Below are 17,790 nucleotides of genomic sequence, written 5' to 3'. Positions count from 1 at the left end.
TATGGTAAAGGGGAGTGCAGCTCGCTGTGAAATGCATCGTCTCATTAGTTACAGGCCCATGCATTAAAGAAGTGTCCGGGTTTGAAGGGATGAGAATCTGTTCCAGGAAGACTCACCTCAAAGAGCGCCACCTTCGCTACGATCTGGTAATTGACATCGACAGCGATGTCCAGTCTCATCTTATCCGGGAGCTGCACCAGCAGTTCCTGTTCATCTGAACGTGAAACAGACAAGGGCGCAGTCATTTAGACACAGGATTGCCAGTTCACTCACTATGGGAGGTGTGGCGATATGAGATCGTATGGGTCTCTGCTCAATTAGCTGTGGACAGATGCTACCACAAGTGACATTAAATCAGAGCATATCCTTAGAAGTCTGAGGGTTAGGATTGGCCACAGAAACAGTTACTCCACAGGAGCAGGCTTTAATCACATGGCAGGACGGTGCACAATTTCCTAAAAGATGTAATGATTATCACTAAAGGTATGGGTATGGGTCGTGGGTTTAGATTTATACATGTACTATATTTGAGAATTTGACTTGTCTTTACTACCGAACTGGTGTCCCTGACTTCACAAAGAGGCACCCAGCACTTCAATTTGAATGGTGGGGTCGCCAGCGAGGTCACTGCACTTCACTTGTAGCATCACTCCCACTTCTCCTTACCCAGCATGCCCTGGGACTGCCAGGTGTAGTCGTACCAGGTCTTGACCCGATTCTGAACACTGCGAGGGATCTTGTACAAGTTCATGTAGTTGATGGTGCTGTCCATGCAGGCTCGGTAATAAGTCTGCCCAGCAGTCGCTGCCCCGACCACATCTCTCATCTGCAACAGGAGAGAAGGGGAGACAGGCGGAATAAGGTACTGCTGTACCTTAACAGCGATTACACTGGTCAAACCGCTTCCCTCTGCGTTCACATGAACAGAACCGTCCGACATTCCGTAAGGTGACTGCGACCTTTCTGTTTACCTTATTCTAGTTTGACGGTCGCCATACAAGGGGGTAATAATATGGGTGATTACTTGTTGTTTGATGATGAGTATTTTTCTTTTTTTAATTCTCATACTCATCTCATTCTCCTACTCTGTGCAGTATAGGAGGTGGCAATGCTAAATCTATGTGTGTATTTGTTATTTATAAATTCTTGTTTTGATGACTGCAAGAGGGGTTCCCTTACCTGACCAATCATGACGGAGAAAGCGAACACTCCAATGAAGTAGTTGAGAAGCTGGAAGATGATTTCGAAGAGGGTCTTTGGGTCGGGCAGTCCCCCGATGGTGATCAGAGTCTTCACGGCAAAGTAGTAACATCGGATATAACTGGAGAGCAAGGAAATAGCAGTAATAACTAGCAAAGTTAGAGTGGAACAATAAACAATCCTGTTATAATTACAAATAGCAGGGCCAATAAGAACAGCTAAGTTATACCGGGGATTGTAACTTGACCGTCAGGGGCAGTCTTCATATCACATTGTAAACCGCTCATGTTTTAATAGTACATGTGACTATGCCAATGATTTTATATATAGGTACCCACACCTGCTCTTGTCTCAGCTCCCTTAGCAAGAGTCACCATTAGGAAGTGAGGTGTGCCAAAGCTTTGTGGCAAGAAAAAGCTACACGCTGCGTTTGCATGGAGAGATGATATGAATACCTGTTTCCCACTCCATCATAAACCCATTTTGTTGATCCAAGACCTTCGTAGTCAGATGCCCAGTAAAACAGACAGGCGTTGCAGTGCAGGCAGTACAGTAAATATCCAGTCGTTATGATAACTCTGAGAAGAACAGCAGAACAGAGGGTTACCTTACAGAGGTGTCTATTCCAGCCCAGATCCCTACTGAATTCAACTCCTTCCATCTAAATCATTTGCAGTTAAACTGTGACCCTAGTGAGGATGTGTTAACATGCTGGATTTGTACAACATTCTGGGGTAACACTGCACGAAGTGCCTGTAATTACTGTGTATTTACATAGCAGTTACATAGTAAATACATGTGTACTGACACATAATTACAATGGTATTATGCATAGTTACTGTACAATGTACTTAATGTGTAAATCTTTTTGCATGATATATGTAAGTACACACATGTATCAGACAAGGCTTAGGGTTAGGGTGAGGGTGAGAGTTATATCGTGCACAAATATTTGCACATTAAGTATATTGTGACTATGAATCAGAACATTGTAATTATGTGTAAGTACACATGTATTTACAAAGTAACTACTATGGAAATACATAGTAATTAGAGACACAATGTAAAGTGTTACCCATTCTGGAAGGTCGTTCCAAAGCAAAGGAGCCAAACAGTGAAAATAGTCAGTGAACAGGCTCTGCTGTGTCCTACCTGTAAATGTATGCTTTACTCAGAATTGCCTCGAGACGGTCGTTAAACTCGTAGAAGGCGCTATACTGTAAGAGAAAGAGGGAGCGATAAGCAGAAGAGATACTTGAGATGATCTACAAAGAAATGCGTACTCCTGCTGCTCACTCTGGGAGAAACTGAGCCAAGCAAAACCTACAAGACACTAAGGCTAGTGCCTTCATCATAGTTCGAGGTCACTGATTTGATCTTGGCATTCACTTTGACAATGAACTATCACTGTGATGTTGTGGTTACACCCCTGACAAGGATAGAAATGTAACGACCCCCTTCGATATAAGTACTGTTAAAGGGTACATAAAGTACATGTGTTACATGTTCCCATGTGTTGCTCCAACTGTTTATGTAAGGTGTGTGTACTGTTTTAATTTATTTAATTTATTTTACATTTTGACCACTGTTTTAAACTTTTAAATTGCATTCCTTGTCTCAAGATGGCTTCCCATGTACCTGCATGGACCTCTCAGAACTACATTTCCCATCATCCTCCTGCTCACATATGTAACTGAGATGTAACTATCGGTCATGAAATCATTGTCACAAAGATTAGGGTCAGCAGCCTCAATCTGCATCCAACTCGGGGACCCAACTTACTTTTAATAACCGTGGAAATCGTAGGACTGATACCACACCCAGCTTTAAATACAGCAGATCCAGGGGGAAAAGGGAAATCACATCCATCTGCAAAGCAAAAGCAGCAACACTTGCCATTTAAACTAACTGAAATAGCTGCCACTCTCTGTGTTAAATATTGTTAAATTTCGCTTAACAAAAAAAAAAAAACACATTTACCTTGAATCTTTGTGATTTCATATAATTTTCTCTCATGTCCTTTTTGTCAGTCTGAAATTTAAACATAATAAAAAAACATTTAAATAAAAGATTTGTTAAAGTTCAGTTTTCTTATGTTTAACCTGTGCCGCCATTAGCCAGGAATAATATTAAACCATTTTTTTTTTTTTTGCATCAACTGCACTTGGACAGAAATTATTCTTCAAAGACAGAATAAAAGAAACCAGAAGTCTTTGTTTATATGTCTTCCTTTTCGCTGTCTGGTAAGCAATACTCACGATAATGTCCCCGCCGCGCACAAACTGCAGGCGGGCCTGGAAGATGAAGATATCCAGGATGTAGATGAGGTCACACAGGTAGTCCATGAGCAGCCACAGGTAAAGGTTATCGGGAGTCTGGTAGGGGAATGCCCACCGCACGGGGATCAGCCACAGGTTCCAGTTCCAGGCCAAGGTCACAAAGAACAGCCACAGCACGTACATCAGATCTGGGACAAGAAGCATCAGACATACATCTCAGCCTCAGGACACGGAGAAGGGAAAGTGGGTTGCTGTGTCGAGGTGCAAGAGCAACGTTAGGTTTATTGAAATTAAGTATGGATGCATTACCATGTTCGATCTGAGCAGTATACCTGTATAATGTGTAGGAAATGCTTTGGCTCCTTGGCATAGAGGGCATTTGCTTCGACATTACACCAAGTACCCCAAGCAGCTATTGGACATTACTGCCGAGTGCTGTTGCTAGAGATCCATTCCTGTTTTTAAGTTAATTTGAAATCCCGTCACTCTAACCACTAAGATATTCAAACCCACGAGCATCCACACTGCAGCCCAGCATTAACCACTGAGCTACTCAAACCTACTGCCTTCCACACTGCAGCCCAGCACTCTAACCACTGAACTACTCAAACCTACTGCCTCCCACACTGCAGCCCAGCACCAACCACTGAGTTACTCAAACCCACTGCCTCCCACACTGCAGCCCTGCACTCTCACCCTTGACTTGAGTGTAATGCTAATATACCTGGATGTTACAGAATGAGAGAAGGTGGATAAGAGCCTCACTGGTGTAGGGGTCGATGCTTGCGGGGAAGCGATATTCCTTCAGCCGCATCATCCAGGGCATGGTCTTGAATTTGCAGCACAGCATCTCGCAGTAATGCTCCTCTTCCTCCTCCTCCTTCTTCACCTCGGGAGGTGGGGGAGGGGGCGGGGCTTTCTTCGCGGGAGCTGGCAATGAGTGAAAACCGTTCAGCACACACACACAAACACAGCACACGAGTGTGGAGATGCATGTCCTAGTGTTGCACTAACCAAGGATGTGTTAAACGTTTCATCGACGACTGCTTGTATTATTCAAATAATCTGATTATGCGGGATCATTTTGGCTTTGTGAGTGGGACTTCATCCACACATACAAAGGCTTAGAGTTTTTCTTTGAGCGAAACAATTCCAGATTTGAGATTGACTGGCTCTTTCTCATGATGGTCACAGTGCTAGTGTGTGTCAGTGTGGTCAAGAGAGACTCACATGCAGTGGGGCTCTCCTCATCTGAGCTGCTGTCAGGGTCAATCAGCTTCTCCTTCACTTTTTCCGTTCGACCCTTAAACAACTTGACCAGCTCCTGGAGCCTCTCGTTCACGATGGCGCTGGTCTGGCTGGTCACAGACGGTGCCCGATCCCTAAATGGAGACAGCAAGCCGGTTAAAATGCAATGAAAATGACACGGGCAAAAACATGAATTGCGGCTAAGCTTCTGTGTGAGTAACTGTTGCAAACAATATGAAATAAAAACGCTTCCAGCTTGTCCATTGTATATGGGTTAATGGACTATAATATTTGGCTACAGGGTATAAACGACATCAACGTACTCTATTTCTTTTTGCAGGTACAGTAAACTGTGTTGGGTCACTAATGTGATCACATACTGCACTGTGTAGGCTCTGAATTTGTCTGTGTTTTCTGATCATTTTTCTTTGCCATGTGCATATACAGTAGCTCCCTTTTTTCTGTTCTGTAGTATATCTCCCCCCATGTACTCACTCCTCCTCCTCTGGTTGCAGGCTGCATTGACTGGGCCAGGCTTTGATTGTAGTCTCAGCCTCTTCCACACTGTCCCCTTGGGAATACAGCTTCTTTCTAACCAGCACAGAACAGGGGAACAGGTGAGAGAGCAACAACCAGTGCCAGACATAGAGAGAGCGAGAGAGAGAGAGAGAGATGGGGGTGACAGAGCAACGGGCTTGGAGACTGATCACTGATTTAATAGGAATAAAATTAATGACTAATGGGATTGTTTCGGCAATGGACATGGGCGGCAGTTCGTAACATTTTCAAATTCAAATTACATTTCCGGCAGCTCTTCAAAGCATCTTTCAAAAATGATGTAACGGCAATGGCCAAGATATATGGAATTGTTTGGTAAAGCTGTATGTGTTAAAGACACCTGCAGTGTGTCCCACTGAGATATCGTGACTAGTGGTGCAATCAGCAACCTAACTTCTTATTCGATTATCACATACGCATTTATCGACAATATGATGCATCAACAACGTTTTATTTTTCAAAATTAAGAACAAGGCTTTTCAGCAGAAGATCCAATAACTAAAACGCAAAATGAAAATAAAATACTTTAACTGATGGGATTCCCAATGGCTACCTACCCTACTAGTACTAGTATAAGCGCATAACTACATTACCAATGTTTTAATGCAAACTGGCAATGAGAGACTTCCATTCGGTCTCTAAATTGATGCATCGATTCACCAATTACTAATCAAAGATCTGGAAATGTAAGGATGGCTGATCAATCGTTGCTCCCATTAATTGTTGCATCTCTAGTCTTGACAGTTTGTGGTGATTATCTGGTAGCTGCCTGCTGTATGCAGAGCTGAAAGCACAAGTCAAAAGGTCTCCTCCAAGCTCATCATTAACTGATGCACTGGATGAGTGACGGATGGGATGATCTTACCGATTGGAGCTTGAATGATCATGTTACTGAGAGGTGCTCGGGAGGGGACATGCTGGTGGGAGATGTGATGTGTATTAATTTGTTTTAAGTGGAAAGATACATCTTACATCTCAGACCAAAATTTCTGCAAAGTTCGTTCCCTAGAGCAGCCAACAAATCCATCCACAGGGACAGACAGACGGATGCACGCATGGACAGGGAGAGCGAGCGCACGCAACAGTGAGAGAGAGCAGAGAACAGAGAGAGAAGGGTCAAACTAACTACTGCACAAAAACAAGAGGCACGAGGAAGGCATGTTTAATTTCAACCAAAGCAACTGATAAAAATCCTATATATATATATCTAATGACCCAATGTTACTTACCTTTTTGGAAGTTGCAAGTCGTAGTTTTTGTAACTAGCTTGACTGGGTGGGAAGTTAGTTTTAAAAAAGACTAAATAAATACTTTACAGGGAGGCATGCTTTGACTTATTAATTTATTGCTCTTTGTCACTGCATGTAACAACAGATTCGGCAACTAGAACAACACAAGGGTTTGGAACAAGACGACACATACAGGAGATAAAGGAAGGGAACAGCTGCACATACACCTCTCTGATTGCAGCTCAGCCATGAAAATGACACCTGGTATGGTGCTAATTGATCTGCAAAGGGATGCTGGGCCACATTTACTAAGCATCTGCAAACTCTGCAGCAGTTTATTTTGTAAAAGAAATAGGAGACACAGCTGACACTGTTACAATGAAAGACTGAACTACAGTACTTGCTCACTGAAACTCTTAAGATGAGATTACGTTGCCTTTCCAATATTTATTGCAGGCAGAGCGCAGTTGGGCAACGTGGAAATTCAGGCACTCTGTTTATTTATAGTTTCAATACCCTTCACTTTTTTATACTCTCTAACATGCCAACAGTCCACTGCCCTTGTAAAAGTCTCCCATAGTAAAAGCATAGCAAAGTGTAATAAAGCATGGTAAACGTTTCATATTTGGATGTTAAAACTGGATAAGAATCGCTCAGAAATCAAAAGCAGTTCTATATTCATGACCACCACTTCTGTGCATGATATATTAAACTTGGTCTTTCAGGTCAGATTTCATATCAGGTTTTGCTCATTTTTGGCATGCAATTATATACCGTTATTGCAATTCCATTTGAAATACCAGTGCATTTGAAATGCAAAATAATTACAGTACAGCTACAACCTGAAAAATCTCTATTCTCAAGGAACTGTTTTCAGTTTTTTTAATATATATATTGTATATGATGTACTGTACAGCACAGCTATCCAGTAGCTATTAGCAGCCACCGTAGATCCTTACTCTTTATCCGTTGCTGCCCTGTTTGGCCAAAAAAAGAAAGAAAAGAAAAAGAAAGAAGCAAATGGTAAAAACAGTTACAAAGAACAAAGATCTGACTTTCCCACGCTTTTAAAAAGGAGAATAAATTTCTTGTAATTTCTGTATGCAGTTCTTTAGACTGATCCAGTGCTGTGCAGCACTGAGTGCTCTTACCTCCTGGCTGTGGCAGGGACTCCAGGCACGGTCAGGGTGGTGCTGGCGTGCGCTGACGACGGGTGAACGATGGACGGGAGCGAGAGAGATCCGGGGGCGCTGCTGGAGCCTCCAGCTGAGTCTACATCTTCTATGTTTACAGCTGGGTGCAGGCTCACTTTGGAGCCCTCTAAAAAAAAAAAAACAAGCGGTCCTGTTTACCCTGGGAACGCTAAGGAACGCGTTCCAGAAAGAAACCTGACAACAACCATACACGTTATTTTTCGTGGCCCTTGCATACATGGTGGCTGATTTGATCGACCTATACCCTGCTGGGATAAGCCATAACTGCATTTTCTAGAGCATTTTCCAGCACTGGGGAACCACCACCTGGTTATTCTGTGGTTATTCCCTGGTGCTGTGAAATGCTCGAGAAAATACAACTATCTGCTGTGCTTGTAGGTACAGTATTCTGTACAGTACAGTGCAGTATTCTATACCTACAAGTACAGTACAGCGTTCTATACCTACAAGTACAGTACAGTATTCTGTACCTACAAGTACAGTACAGCGTTCTATACCTACAAGTACAGTACAGTACAGTATTCTGTACCTACAAGTACAGTACAGTATTCTGTACCTACAAGTACAGTACAGCGTTCTATACCTACAAGTACAGTACAGTATTCTGTACCTACAAGTACAGTACAGCGTTCTATACCTACAAGTACAGTACAGTACAGTATTCTGTACCTACAAGTACAGTACAGTATTCTGTACCTACAAGTACAGTACAGTATTCTGTACCTACAAGTACAGTACAGTGCAGTATTCTGTACCTACAAGTATAGTACAGTGCAGTATTCTGAACAAGCTGTTCCAGAAGTTCTCATTATAACCTGCAGTAGCCATGAATATGTCTCTTCTAAATGCACTACACTGGCTTCCATTAATCTCCATTTGTTTACATGAATAAGGAAGAAATATGTAAACCATTAAGAGGTCACCATACCTCACAGACTGGGACTATATCAGCAGCTTCAAAGAAGAGGCCAGTATGTTTGGGGGGGGGGGGGGCAATTTTACAGTTTCAAGTGGAAAACAGATCTAAAACTATGTTTTTACTACATATTTTGTCATGTGGTACTTTTAAAAGCTTTAGGATAGCACCACTGTTGCACTGAAAGGTAATCCCTGCCACAGATAACAAGACAAAGATAACAGCACAGCACAGCACAGCACAGCACAGCACAGCACAGCACTAGGACAAGCACCCCATGTGACACAGAGTGGGCGGCCTCATCACCTCTTAGACGGCCGGTGGGCCGCTCTTCCTTGGAGAAGCCGGGGTTCACCACCCCTGACACCTGGCTCTGGACTCCGAGGGGGGGCAGGTGGGGGCTGCGGGTCCGGTAGCTGGGGACGTTGGGGAGCTCTACAGCGCTGCTGGGGGAGGAGGGGGAAGGGCTCCGGGGGAGTTGAGGTGCTTCATGGACTAGGTGGTCTAACTCCAGGTCTGGGCTGTGTTTAGGCATAGTGTAGACAGTTCAGGCACGTAGGCAGCTGGGGTCTGGGGATGCGCATAAGGTAACGCTTTATATTGGCACAGCTCAATGACACTAGGAGCAGAAAACAGTAGAATTAATGACTGTTCTGGCTATACAGTATACCACATATATTCTGACTAGATAAGCCCCTCACACTATTTCATAGTGGAATGTCCTGCAAGAAGAATGTGTGAAAACAAATATGCTTGGCAACCACGTTCTGTAAGCAACACATTCCAATCGGATGGGCATTAGAATCCATTAGGGTCCATTAAATTCTTTAAAACTTACATATGGTTTTAAATGTTTTTTATTTCTCTCAGGTCTTCCCCCGAACCTAGCTTATTTGTGGCATTGTCACAGGCAGGATTTCAGCCCCTTTCAGTTCAATCTCAATTGCGTATCGACTTGAACACTTTCTCGAAGAAAGACTGGTGTCTTACCTTCACACTCCTCTTCAATCACCTGCGATTCTTCTTCCTTTGAAAACATAAACGGAAACATTTCTATTGCTGCCATTTTTTTTGACCGCCTTCACCGACAGAACCATCCTGTCATTAAAACAAGCAACATTAAAAATGTTGCTTCATACGAACATCGCCAAAGACAATTCAACATGAAGAAGGTTCAGTCTGATCTCTGCATCCCAGCTCAAAGGTAATGGAATTGGGTGGTTGGTTGTTACCTTCTCAAAGGACACAGGAGGTGCAACTACTTCTTCCTTTTCTGTTTCTTCTTTTTTTACTGGCTCTGGTTCCTTCACTGGTTCTACTGGCCCAACTTCCTTTTCTGGTTCGGGTTCTGGTTCCACTTCCTGTATTGGCTCTGGTTCTTGTAATGTCTCCACTTCCTGTATTGGTTCTGATAACCTTACTGGCTCTTCCTCTTGGACAACTTTGACTTCCTGCCCTGGCTTCTCTCTGACAGGGAAGCCCCCAGCTGGACACACGTCCACCAGGCACCTGAGGATCGGAACAAACAGTTGAAACAAGCTTCATCCCTTCACCCTAAAGGTCACTTTAGAGGTCAGGAACCGATGGTTACAGTATATCTTATTCAGAAGCTTTCATATACCAATATATTTAGATCTTTATTTAGTAATATCACTTTGTTTCTAGTAATACTGGGTCCAGTACAAACATCAAACGGCCTGGTAGAGAATGTTTGCCATGTAACTGAATAAATCAGTGTTGCAGTTTCCAAGGAGACTGAATCTTATCTAATACAGTAGAAACCAATTCAGTGTAGGTTATTGCTAAGTAGCCCATTCTCCATGGATTTGATTTTTGTGGTAACATGTGACATGAGATAGCTTGGCATCAGCAGTACATGTGGTGTGAAACAGGTTCCCATTTGACCCCAGAGGTGCTCAATGTACCATTGTTAGTGTTTATAAAGTAAGCGCTTTGAGCTCCATTGTGAATAAAAGGCCCCATAAAAGATTCATGCCATTTACCATTAGGAACATGGCCAGTGACAATGCCCACAGAGAGCAGCCTGGAAGATGACTGTCTCCACATCTCTCTAGCAGCACAGCACTCGTCAGACTGGCTCCTAGACTGACTGTCCTCATGGTGCTGTGTGTAACCCTCACCACACAACATCATTCAGCCAGATACACACTAGATTGCGTTTTGGTGATTATATTGATAGCATCTTCTCATTGCTCCTACACCAATAACAGATTTACACTTTATATGCAGCCACAGGACATGTTTTGTTTTGCCATCTTCAACAAATGAAACAAGAAGATCTGAATATATTGTAACGACCCGGACAATTGTATTGTTGCAGGACTTGTTGTCTGTCCCGTTTGTCTTGTCTGGCTTTTATGTTATGTGTATTGTAAGGGGAACGGGTCACGCCATTAGTTGGCAGCGGGAAAAGGGGGACTGCAGACCATGGGTCGATTGGTTGAGCCGGACAGTGGCGGGAGATGAGGGGAGGTTATATAAGGTGGTGGATGAGTGACAGAGGGGAGAGAGACGGGGAGTGAGAGAGAGTGACAGCGAGTAGAGAGAAATATAGCAATAGAGGATAAAGAAGGGTTTGTTGTTTTAGTGGCGTGAATTCCGGCCCCTGACAGGAATTCTCTGTTTATTAAAATAAAAATTCGAGACCGAGAGTTCCACACTGTCTCCGTGAGTCCTGCTTCATAAACCTGACGAAAACGCTACATTGGTGTACAGAAGCGGGATTATGGCGCACTTGCCTCGGAAAATGAAGCAGGAACCGGCGAAGATGGCAGTTTCACCGCCACTGGGAGGAGACGAGCTGCGTTGCAGGCTGGAGGACCTTGTAGCAGAGCTGAGTGTCAGAGGGGTGCAAAAGACAAGCGCCAGTAGGACCAGGAACAGCGGGGAACGAATACAAGGCGGGAGCCTGCAGGGCGAAACAGAACGAAGGGCCAAGATGGCGGAGGCTGTGATCGGGAGATCTGCCACAAGCGCAGGAGATCAGTGTGTCATCAGCGTCGATAGCGAAGACGGAGCTGCGGCTGAAGCATCACGACGCGTCAAACAGGAGGCAACGTCACAGTGGGGCGGAAGTGGGGCAGAGCACAGGGCCTTGAGCGTCCATGTAAAAAAAATTGTCCAGGAAGAAGTGACGTCATCACGGTGCGCAGGCGCAACATCAGAGCTGCTGGATCAAAACAAAGGGGCCTGCATCAACAAACCCACTTATGATGGTAAGGCCGACTGGCGATTGTTCTTAATACAGTTTGAATTAATGGCGAAATTAGAAGGATGGACTGATAAGGAAAAAACTGTAGGCATTATCACCAGCCTGACCGGTGATGCCTTACCATACCTCCGGTTTATTGATGTAGCTCATGGTGACAGCTACGAAAGTGTGTTGGCACAATTAAGTGACTGTTTTGTGGGGATCCAGGTAGCTAGGCCCCGAGATGGGCCCCGTGCCGACCACGGAAGTGGAAGTAGAGCAAGTGTGAGTGACAGGATGCAGGGGGTGGGCCGAAGTACGGTAAAAGCAGGCCGCTATGACGGGACATCGCCATGGGAGGCATACCAGGCCAAATTCAAGATGGCTGCGCTCAACAATGCCTGGAGCCCGACAGAGAAAGCTGGCCAGCTAGCGGCAGCCCTGGACGGGAAAGCACTGCAGGTGCTGCTAGACCTGGGCCCAGACGAGCTGGACAGCTATGATGTTATTGCCATGGCCCTGGACCGCCGCTTTGGGAGAGTAGAGCCTGCTGTCGGCCTGCGCCAACGCCTGGCCACGCGGATCAGAGGCCCCGGAGAGAAGTTGGGTGTGCTTGCAGCAGATGTCCTGTACTTGGCCCGGCGGGGGTACCCCGACTACCCGCCAGCCACGCAAGGGGACTTGGCCATGGAGGCCTTTGTCCGTGGCCTGACCCCTAATGCCCTGCGCCAGCAGGTCCGGCTCGCTGCCCCAACCTCCTTAGAGCTCGCCTTGGCCCACGCAGAACGTGTCGAGGCTGTGCTCGAGGAGGGTGAGCGTGACTGGGCCCCTGGGGGAAACCAGCGAGAGGGGAGAGAATGGACCGACCGCCCCAGGCCCACTGCACGTCAAGCCCAAGCAGAAGAGGAGGAGACTGCAGACAGCCACGCTGCTCCTCCCTGGATCTCTGACCTGGCCGCCCTGATCCGAACCGTATCCACACAGGCCCCCCACACGCGCCTGTGCTGGAACTGTGGCAAACCTGGGCACCTACAGCGGCGATGCCCCTCCGCTGCAGCCCCACCCAACCGCTCACCGTCGGAAAACACCAAGGGGCCCGCGTAAGTGGGACAACGTGGGCCCCCCATCCTGTCTCCCATACTTACCACCGTCCACCTGCGCCACACACAGCTGGGGCCCGACCACCAAGCGGGGAGAGGGTGCCCCCCCACTCTCCTGAAGCCACTGACAGCAATCCACACAGACCAGCTGTGGTAGTCGGGAGAACCACCGCAGGGGACTTTTGTCATGTTCCTGTCCAGATTGAGGGGGTCCCCTGTACCGCCCTGGTGGACACCGGCTCCACGGTGACCCTGGTCCGTCCTGATGTGCTCCCAGAGGGGGTCCGGCTGGAACCCACAACTGTTCAACTCCGCACAGTCACTGGGGAGCTGACGCCTATGAAAGGGAGGGGCAACCTGGCCATAGAAGTGGCTGGGCGGACAGTACATCACCCTGTCTGGGTAGCAGCTGTCCAGGATCCCTGCATACTGGGTCTGGACTTCCTGCGCTACACAGGCGGGCAACTGGACCTCCGAACTGGGACATTGCACTTACAAGGGGGCCCGGCCCTGGCCTTGGCCTATCCGGAGGGGCGAGCCTTCCCGCCGGGGCAGCTGGGCCGTGACCGGGACCCCTTTGCTCGTCAGGGCCAGACTGCTAAGAGAGGGGAGCTAATGAGCCAGCCATACCCACTGTTACACCGCCATGGCCCACGCCACTCCACGTTGGGTCGGGGGACCTCAGCCCTCTCCCGGACCCCACCACGCCAGCGCGTACTGACCCCCTCGCCGACCCCTGCCCCCAGGGGCAACGCAGCATTCCGACGGGCCCAGCGTCGGAGAGGACTTCCACTCCCACAGCCCTCCATGCCAGCCCAGGGGACCTCAGCCCTTCCCTGGGCCCCCAGCGGCCAGGGACGGAGACCCTCCTTTTCCAAGCCCCCATCAGTAGCAAAGACGACCGCGTCAGCCCCAAGTTCGTCTGCTCCCCCCCCAGGTACTATGGAGGACCCCACTGTTGCCACAGTGACCACAGTCTGGAGCCAGAATTGTGAGGGGCTTCACCCGGAGCAACAGGCCCAGCTATGGGAGCTGTTACTGACCTACCGCCATAGCTTCGCTACCAACCCTGAAGACGTCGGCCGGACACACATGGTCCAGCATTCCATCGACACAGGGGAGGCCCGGCCCATCAAGCTGCGGCCCCGCCGCCAACCACTGGCCCGCCAGGAGGCTACAGAGGAGGCACTGAAGGAGATGCGGGAGGCTGGAATCATTGAGCCCTCAGACAGGCCCTGGACATCCCCGGTGGTCATGGTTCCGAAGAAAGATGGCAAGTGGCGCTTCTGTGTCGACTACAGACGCCTGAATGATGTCACGGAGAAGGACTCCTACCCCCTCCCCCGCATCGACGAGTCCCTGGACCTGGTGGCCGGGTCGAAGTGGTTCTCCTCCCTTGACCTAAGGAGTGGCTACTGGCAGGTGGCCCTGTCCCCGGCTGCCCGACCCAAGACTGCCTTCTCCACTGGCCGAGGGCTCTGGCAGTTCACCGTGATGCCGTTCGGACTTTGCAACGCCCCCGCAACATTCGAGCGACTCATGGAAAAAGTGCTGGTCGGCATGCCCCCTACAGAGTGCCTGGTGTACTTGGACGACCTGCTGGTCCATGGTAAGACCTTCCAGGCGGCCCTGGCCTCCCTGCGAGAAGTGCTCCGACGAGTCACCGAGGCAGGACTGAAGCTACACCCTGAAAAGTGCCAGTTCTTGCGCAAGGAGGTTACCTTCTTGGGTCATCGAGTTGGAGAGGACGGTATCAGTACGGAGCCCTGCAAGGTCGCAGCAGTCAGAGACTGGCCTACCCCCATCAACCTCCGCCAGCTGAGAGGCTTCCTTGGACTAGCGTCCTACTATAGGAGGTTTGTGCAGGGCTTTGCCACCATCGCTGCCCCCTTACACTGCCTCCTGCGTAAGGGTGAGCCCTTTGAGTGGACCCCGGAACGTCGGGAGGCATTCGACAGCCTGAAAATGGCCCTGTGTCAGTCCCCCGTGTTGGCACCCCCAGACCCCCACTCCACCTTCTTGCTGGACACTGACGCGAGCGACAAGGGAATCGGAGCTGTCCTGTCGCAGCCGGGGTCAGACGGTGAGCAGGTAGTTGCGTACTACAGCCGGTCGCTCAGCAAGACCGAGCGTCGGTACTGTGTGACCAGACGGGAGCTTCTGGCAGTGGTCGAGTCGGTCCGCCACTTCCGCCACTACCTCTGTGGGCTCCCCTTCACAGTGCGGACGGACCACGCAGCCCTGCAGTGGCTCCTGACCTTCAGGGAGCCGGAGGGACAGGTTGCCCGCTGGATAGAACAACTACAAGCGTTTAACTATTCCATCCAGCATCGGGCCGGGGAGAAACACGCTAATGCGGACGCCCTGTCCCGCCGACCCTGTGCCCAGGAGGGCTGTGCACACTGCGACCGGAGGGAACAGAAGGAGGCCGAGCTGTCCTCAGGAAGTACGGAGCAGTGCTGTACGCTGGTGCCAGTGGAGAGGACGGAGTGGAGGAGGCACCAGGAGGCTGACCCAGACCTCTGTCCGGTGCTGCAGTGGCTGGAGGACCAGTGGAGACCACCCTGGGAAGAGGTAGCAAGATACTCTACTGCCACCCGGGGGCTCTGGTCGCAGTGGACAGGGCTGGGTTTGAAGGATGGCGTCCTCCAACGGCAGTGGAAGGAGCCAGCAACAGGGGAGGTGAGATGGCAGGTGATCGTCCCCCAAGCGTTGCGCCTGGAGGTGCTCAAGGCCCACCATGGGACCCCAGGCACCGGCCACTTCGGGGTCACGAAGACGCTCCGGCGGCTCCGACAGTCCTTCTACTGGGGGCAGTGCAGACGGGACGTTGAGGACCACTGCCGGCGCTGTGACACCTGCACTGCTCGAAAAGGACCCCCGGGCCGGTCGCACGCCCCCCTCCAGCAGTACCAGGTCGGTGGACCCATGGAGAGGGTCGCTGTGGATGTCTTAGGTCCCTTTCCGCGCTCAGAGAAGGGAAACCGGTTCGTCCTGGTGGCCCTTGACTATTTCACGAAGTGGCCGGAGGCATATGCTCTGCCAGACCAGGAGGCAGAGACGGTCGCTGAAGCACTGCTGGGGGGGTTCTTCAGCCGGTTCGGGATCCCCCAGGAGCTCCATTCAGACCAGGGGCGCAACTTCGAGTCCCGGGTCTTTGCGGAGATGTGTCGGCGCCTGGGGATCCGGAAGACCCGGACCACCCCCCTCCACCCGCAGAGTGATGGATTGGTTGAGCGTTTCAACCGCACGCTGGCCGTACAGCTGGCTGTGACCACCGCAAGCCACCAAAAAGACTGGGACACCCACCTGCCTCTTGTGTTGATGGCCTGTCGTTCAGCTGTGCAGGACTCCACTGCCTGCACTCCAGCTCTGCTCATGCTGGGTCGTGAGCTCCGCACGCCAGCGGAGATGATCTTCGGTCGCCCCTCAGACACCCCCAGTGTGCCCCCAGGTCCAGAGTACGCCCGGAGGCTGCAGGACCGGCTGGAGGTAGCCCACCACTTTGCCCGGGACCAAATGCAAGCTGCTGGTGTCAGGCAGAAGCGGAACTACGACCTCAGGGCTCGGGGCCGCCACTTCATTGCCGGGGAGCTTGTTTGGATCTTCAGCCCCAAGAGAAAGCGAGGCCGTTGCCCCAAGCTGGACAGCCACTGGCTCGGGCCCTGCCAGGTCCTGGAGCGGATCGGGGAGGTAGTGTACCGGGTGCAGCTTCCACCTAGAGGGCGCAAAGTGGTCCTGCACCGGGACCGGCTGGCCCCCTACCTGGGACGGAACCCAGGACAGACTGACACAGCGACCCCTGACAGTCCCCTCTTGCCTCCTGCTGATTCACCCTGTCCTGCGAGTCCCTCACCTTCTACCCCAGTTCCTGACAGCTCCTTGCCTGGGAGCTCCACACCCTTGGACTCAGTCAGTCCATCTGCTGTGACTGACGGGGGATCGACGCCTGTGAGGAGACCACGGCCGCAACGACATCATCGGCTTCCGGGCCGTTTTCGAGACTTTGCCCTCCCTCGAGGACGAGGGACTAAGGGGGGGGCTGTGTAACGACCCGGACAATTGTATTGTTGCAGGACTTGTTGTCTGTCCCGTTTGTCTTGTCTGGCTTTTATGTTATGTGTATTGTAAGGGGAACGGGTCACGCCATTAGTTGGCAGCGGGAAAAGGGGGACTGCAGACCATGGGTCGATTGGTTGAGCCGGACAGTGGCGGGAGATGAGGGGAGGTTATATAAGGTGGTGGATGAGTGACAGAGGGGAGAGAGACGGGGAGTGAGAGAGAGTGACAGCGAGTAGAGAGAAATATAGCAATAGAGGATAAAGAAGGGTTTGTTGTTTTAGTGGCGTGAATTCCGGCCCCTGACAGGAATTCTCTGTTTATTAAAATAAAAATTCGAGACCGAGAGTTCCACACTGTCTCCGTGAGTCCTGCTTCATAAACCTGACGAAAACGCTACAATATGAATAGTAATAGAGGAAGAAGAAGAATGACAGACAACAGGAATCTCAGCAAATGCCACTGAAATAATAAAACGTTATGTAAACTAGAATTTAAACAGTAGGTAAAATAAAAACTATAATTCCAAGCAATACCACCGACGCTACCCCGATAATTAAAAACATAAAATGATGCTTACTTGGGTTGCTATAAATCCTACGAAATCCCAGTCTTTTTTATGATTATTATTTATTTATTTTTAATATCAATATTCTCTCCTCGATAACCCCGACCAGACCACCTTGGCGTGGAGGGTTAATGCAACAGTCCAAAAGCAACTATAGCACTTGGCTAGAAGTAAACAAACACACAGAAAAATAATAATAATCCAGGCG

At 49.3% G+C, this 17,790-nt stretch overlaps 1 protein-coding gene across 12 annotated transcripts in view; it reads right to left on the bottom strand.

Annotated features, from left to right (window-relative positions):
• Nucleotides 1-17,790, bottom strand: part of LOC117425870 (cyclic nucleotide-gated cation channel beta-3-like) — a 36,518-nt gene that overhangs the window by 4,144 nt on the left and 14,584 nt on the right. For 10 of the 12 annotated variants that reach the window (XM_058993815.1, XM_034904656.2, XM_058993821.1 and 7 more), the window contains 15 exons: nucleotides 9,877-10,153; nucleotides 9,635-9,671; nucleotides 7,666-7,834; nucleotides 7,474-7,491; nucleotides 5,223-5,318; nucleotides 4,710-4,861; nucleotides 4,245-4,409; nucleotides 3,459-3,667; nucleotides 3,181-3,231; nucleotides 2,983-3,069; nucleotides 2,353-2,417; nucleotides 1,656-1,778; nucleotides 1,180-1,321; nucleotides 667-826; nucleotides 117-214 (listed from right to left, as the gene is read on the bottom strand). In XM_058993815.1, the coding sequence (XP_058849798.1) occupies nucleotides 117-214; nucleotides 667-826; nucleotides 1,180-1,321; nucleotides 1,656-1,778; nucleotides 2,353-2,417; nucleotides 2,983-3,069; nucleotides 3,181-3,231; nucleotides 3,459-3,667; nucleotides 4,245-4,409; nucleotides 4,710-4,861; nucleotides 5,223-5,318; nucleotides 7,474-7,491; nucleotides 7,666-7,834; nucleotides 9,635-9,671; nucleotides 9,877-10,153 (1,849 nt within the window). The remainder of the gene's footprint in view (nucleotides 1-116; nucleotides 215-666; nucleotides 827-1,179; nucleotides 1,322-1,655; nucleotides 1,779-2,352; nucleotides 2,418-2,982; nucleotides 3,070-3,180; nucleotides 3,232-3,458; nucleotides 3,668-4,244; nucleotides 4,410-4,709; nucleotides 4,862-5,222; nucleotides 5,319-7,473; nucleotides 7,492-7,665; nucleotides 7,835-9,634; nucleotides 9,672-9,876; nucleotides 10,154-17,790) is intronic. The other 2 variants (XM_058993822.1, XM_058993823.1) reach the window with 2 other exon arrangements.

The sequence above is a fragment of the Acipenser ruthenus genome, chromosome 20 (genome assembly GCF_902713425.1).
Source record: "Acipenser ruthenus chromosome 20, fAciRut3.2 maternal haplotype, whole genome shotgun sequence".
Lineage (NCBI taxonomy): Eukaryota > Metazoa > Chordata > Actinopteri > Acipenseriformes > Acipenseridae > Acipenser > Acipenser ruthenus.
Note: the sequence above shows the minus strand (reverse complement) of the source record. Positions and strands in the feature narration are given on the sequence as shown.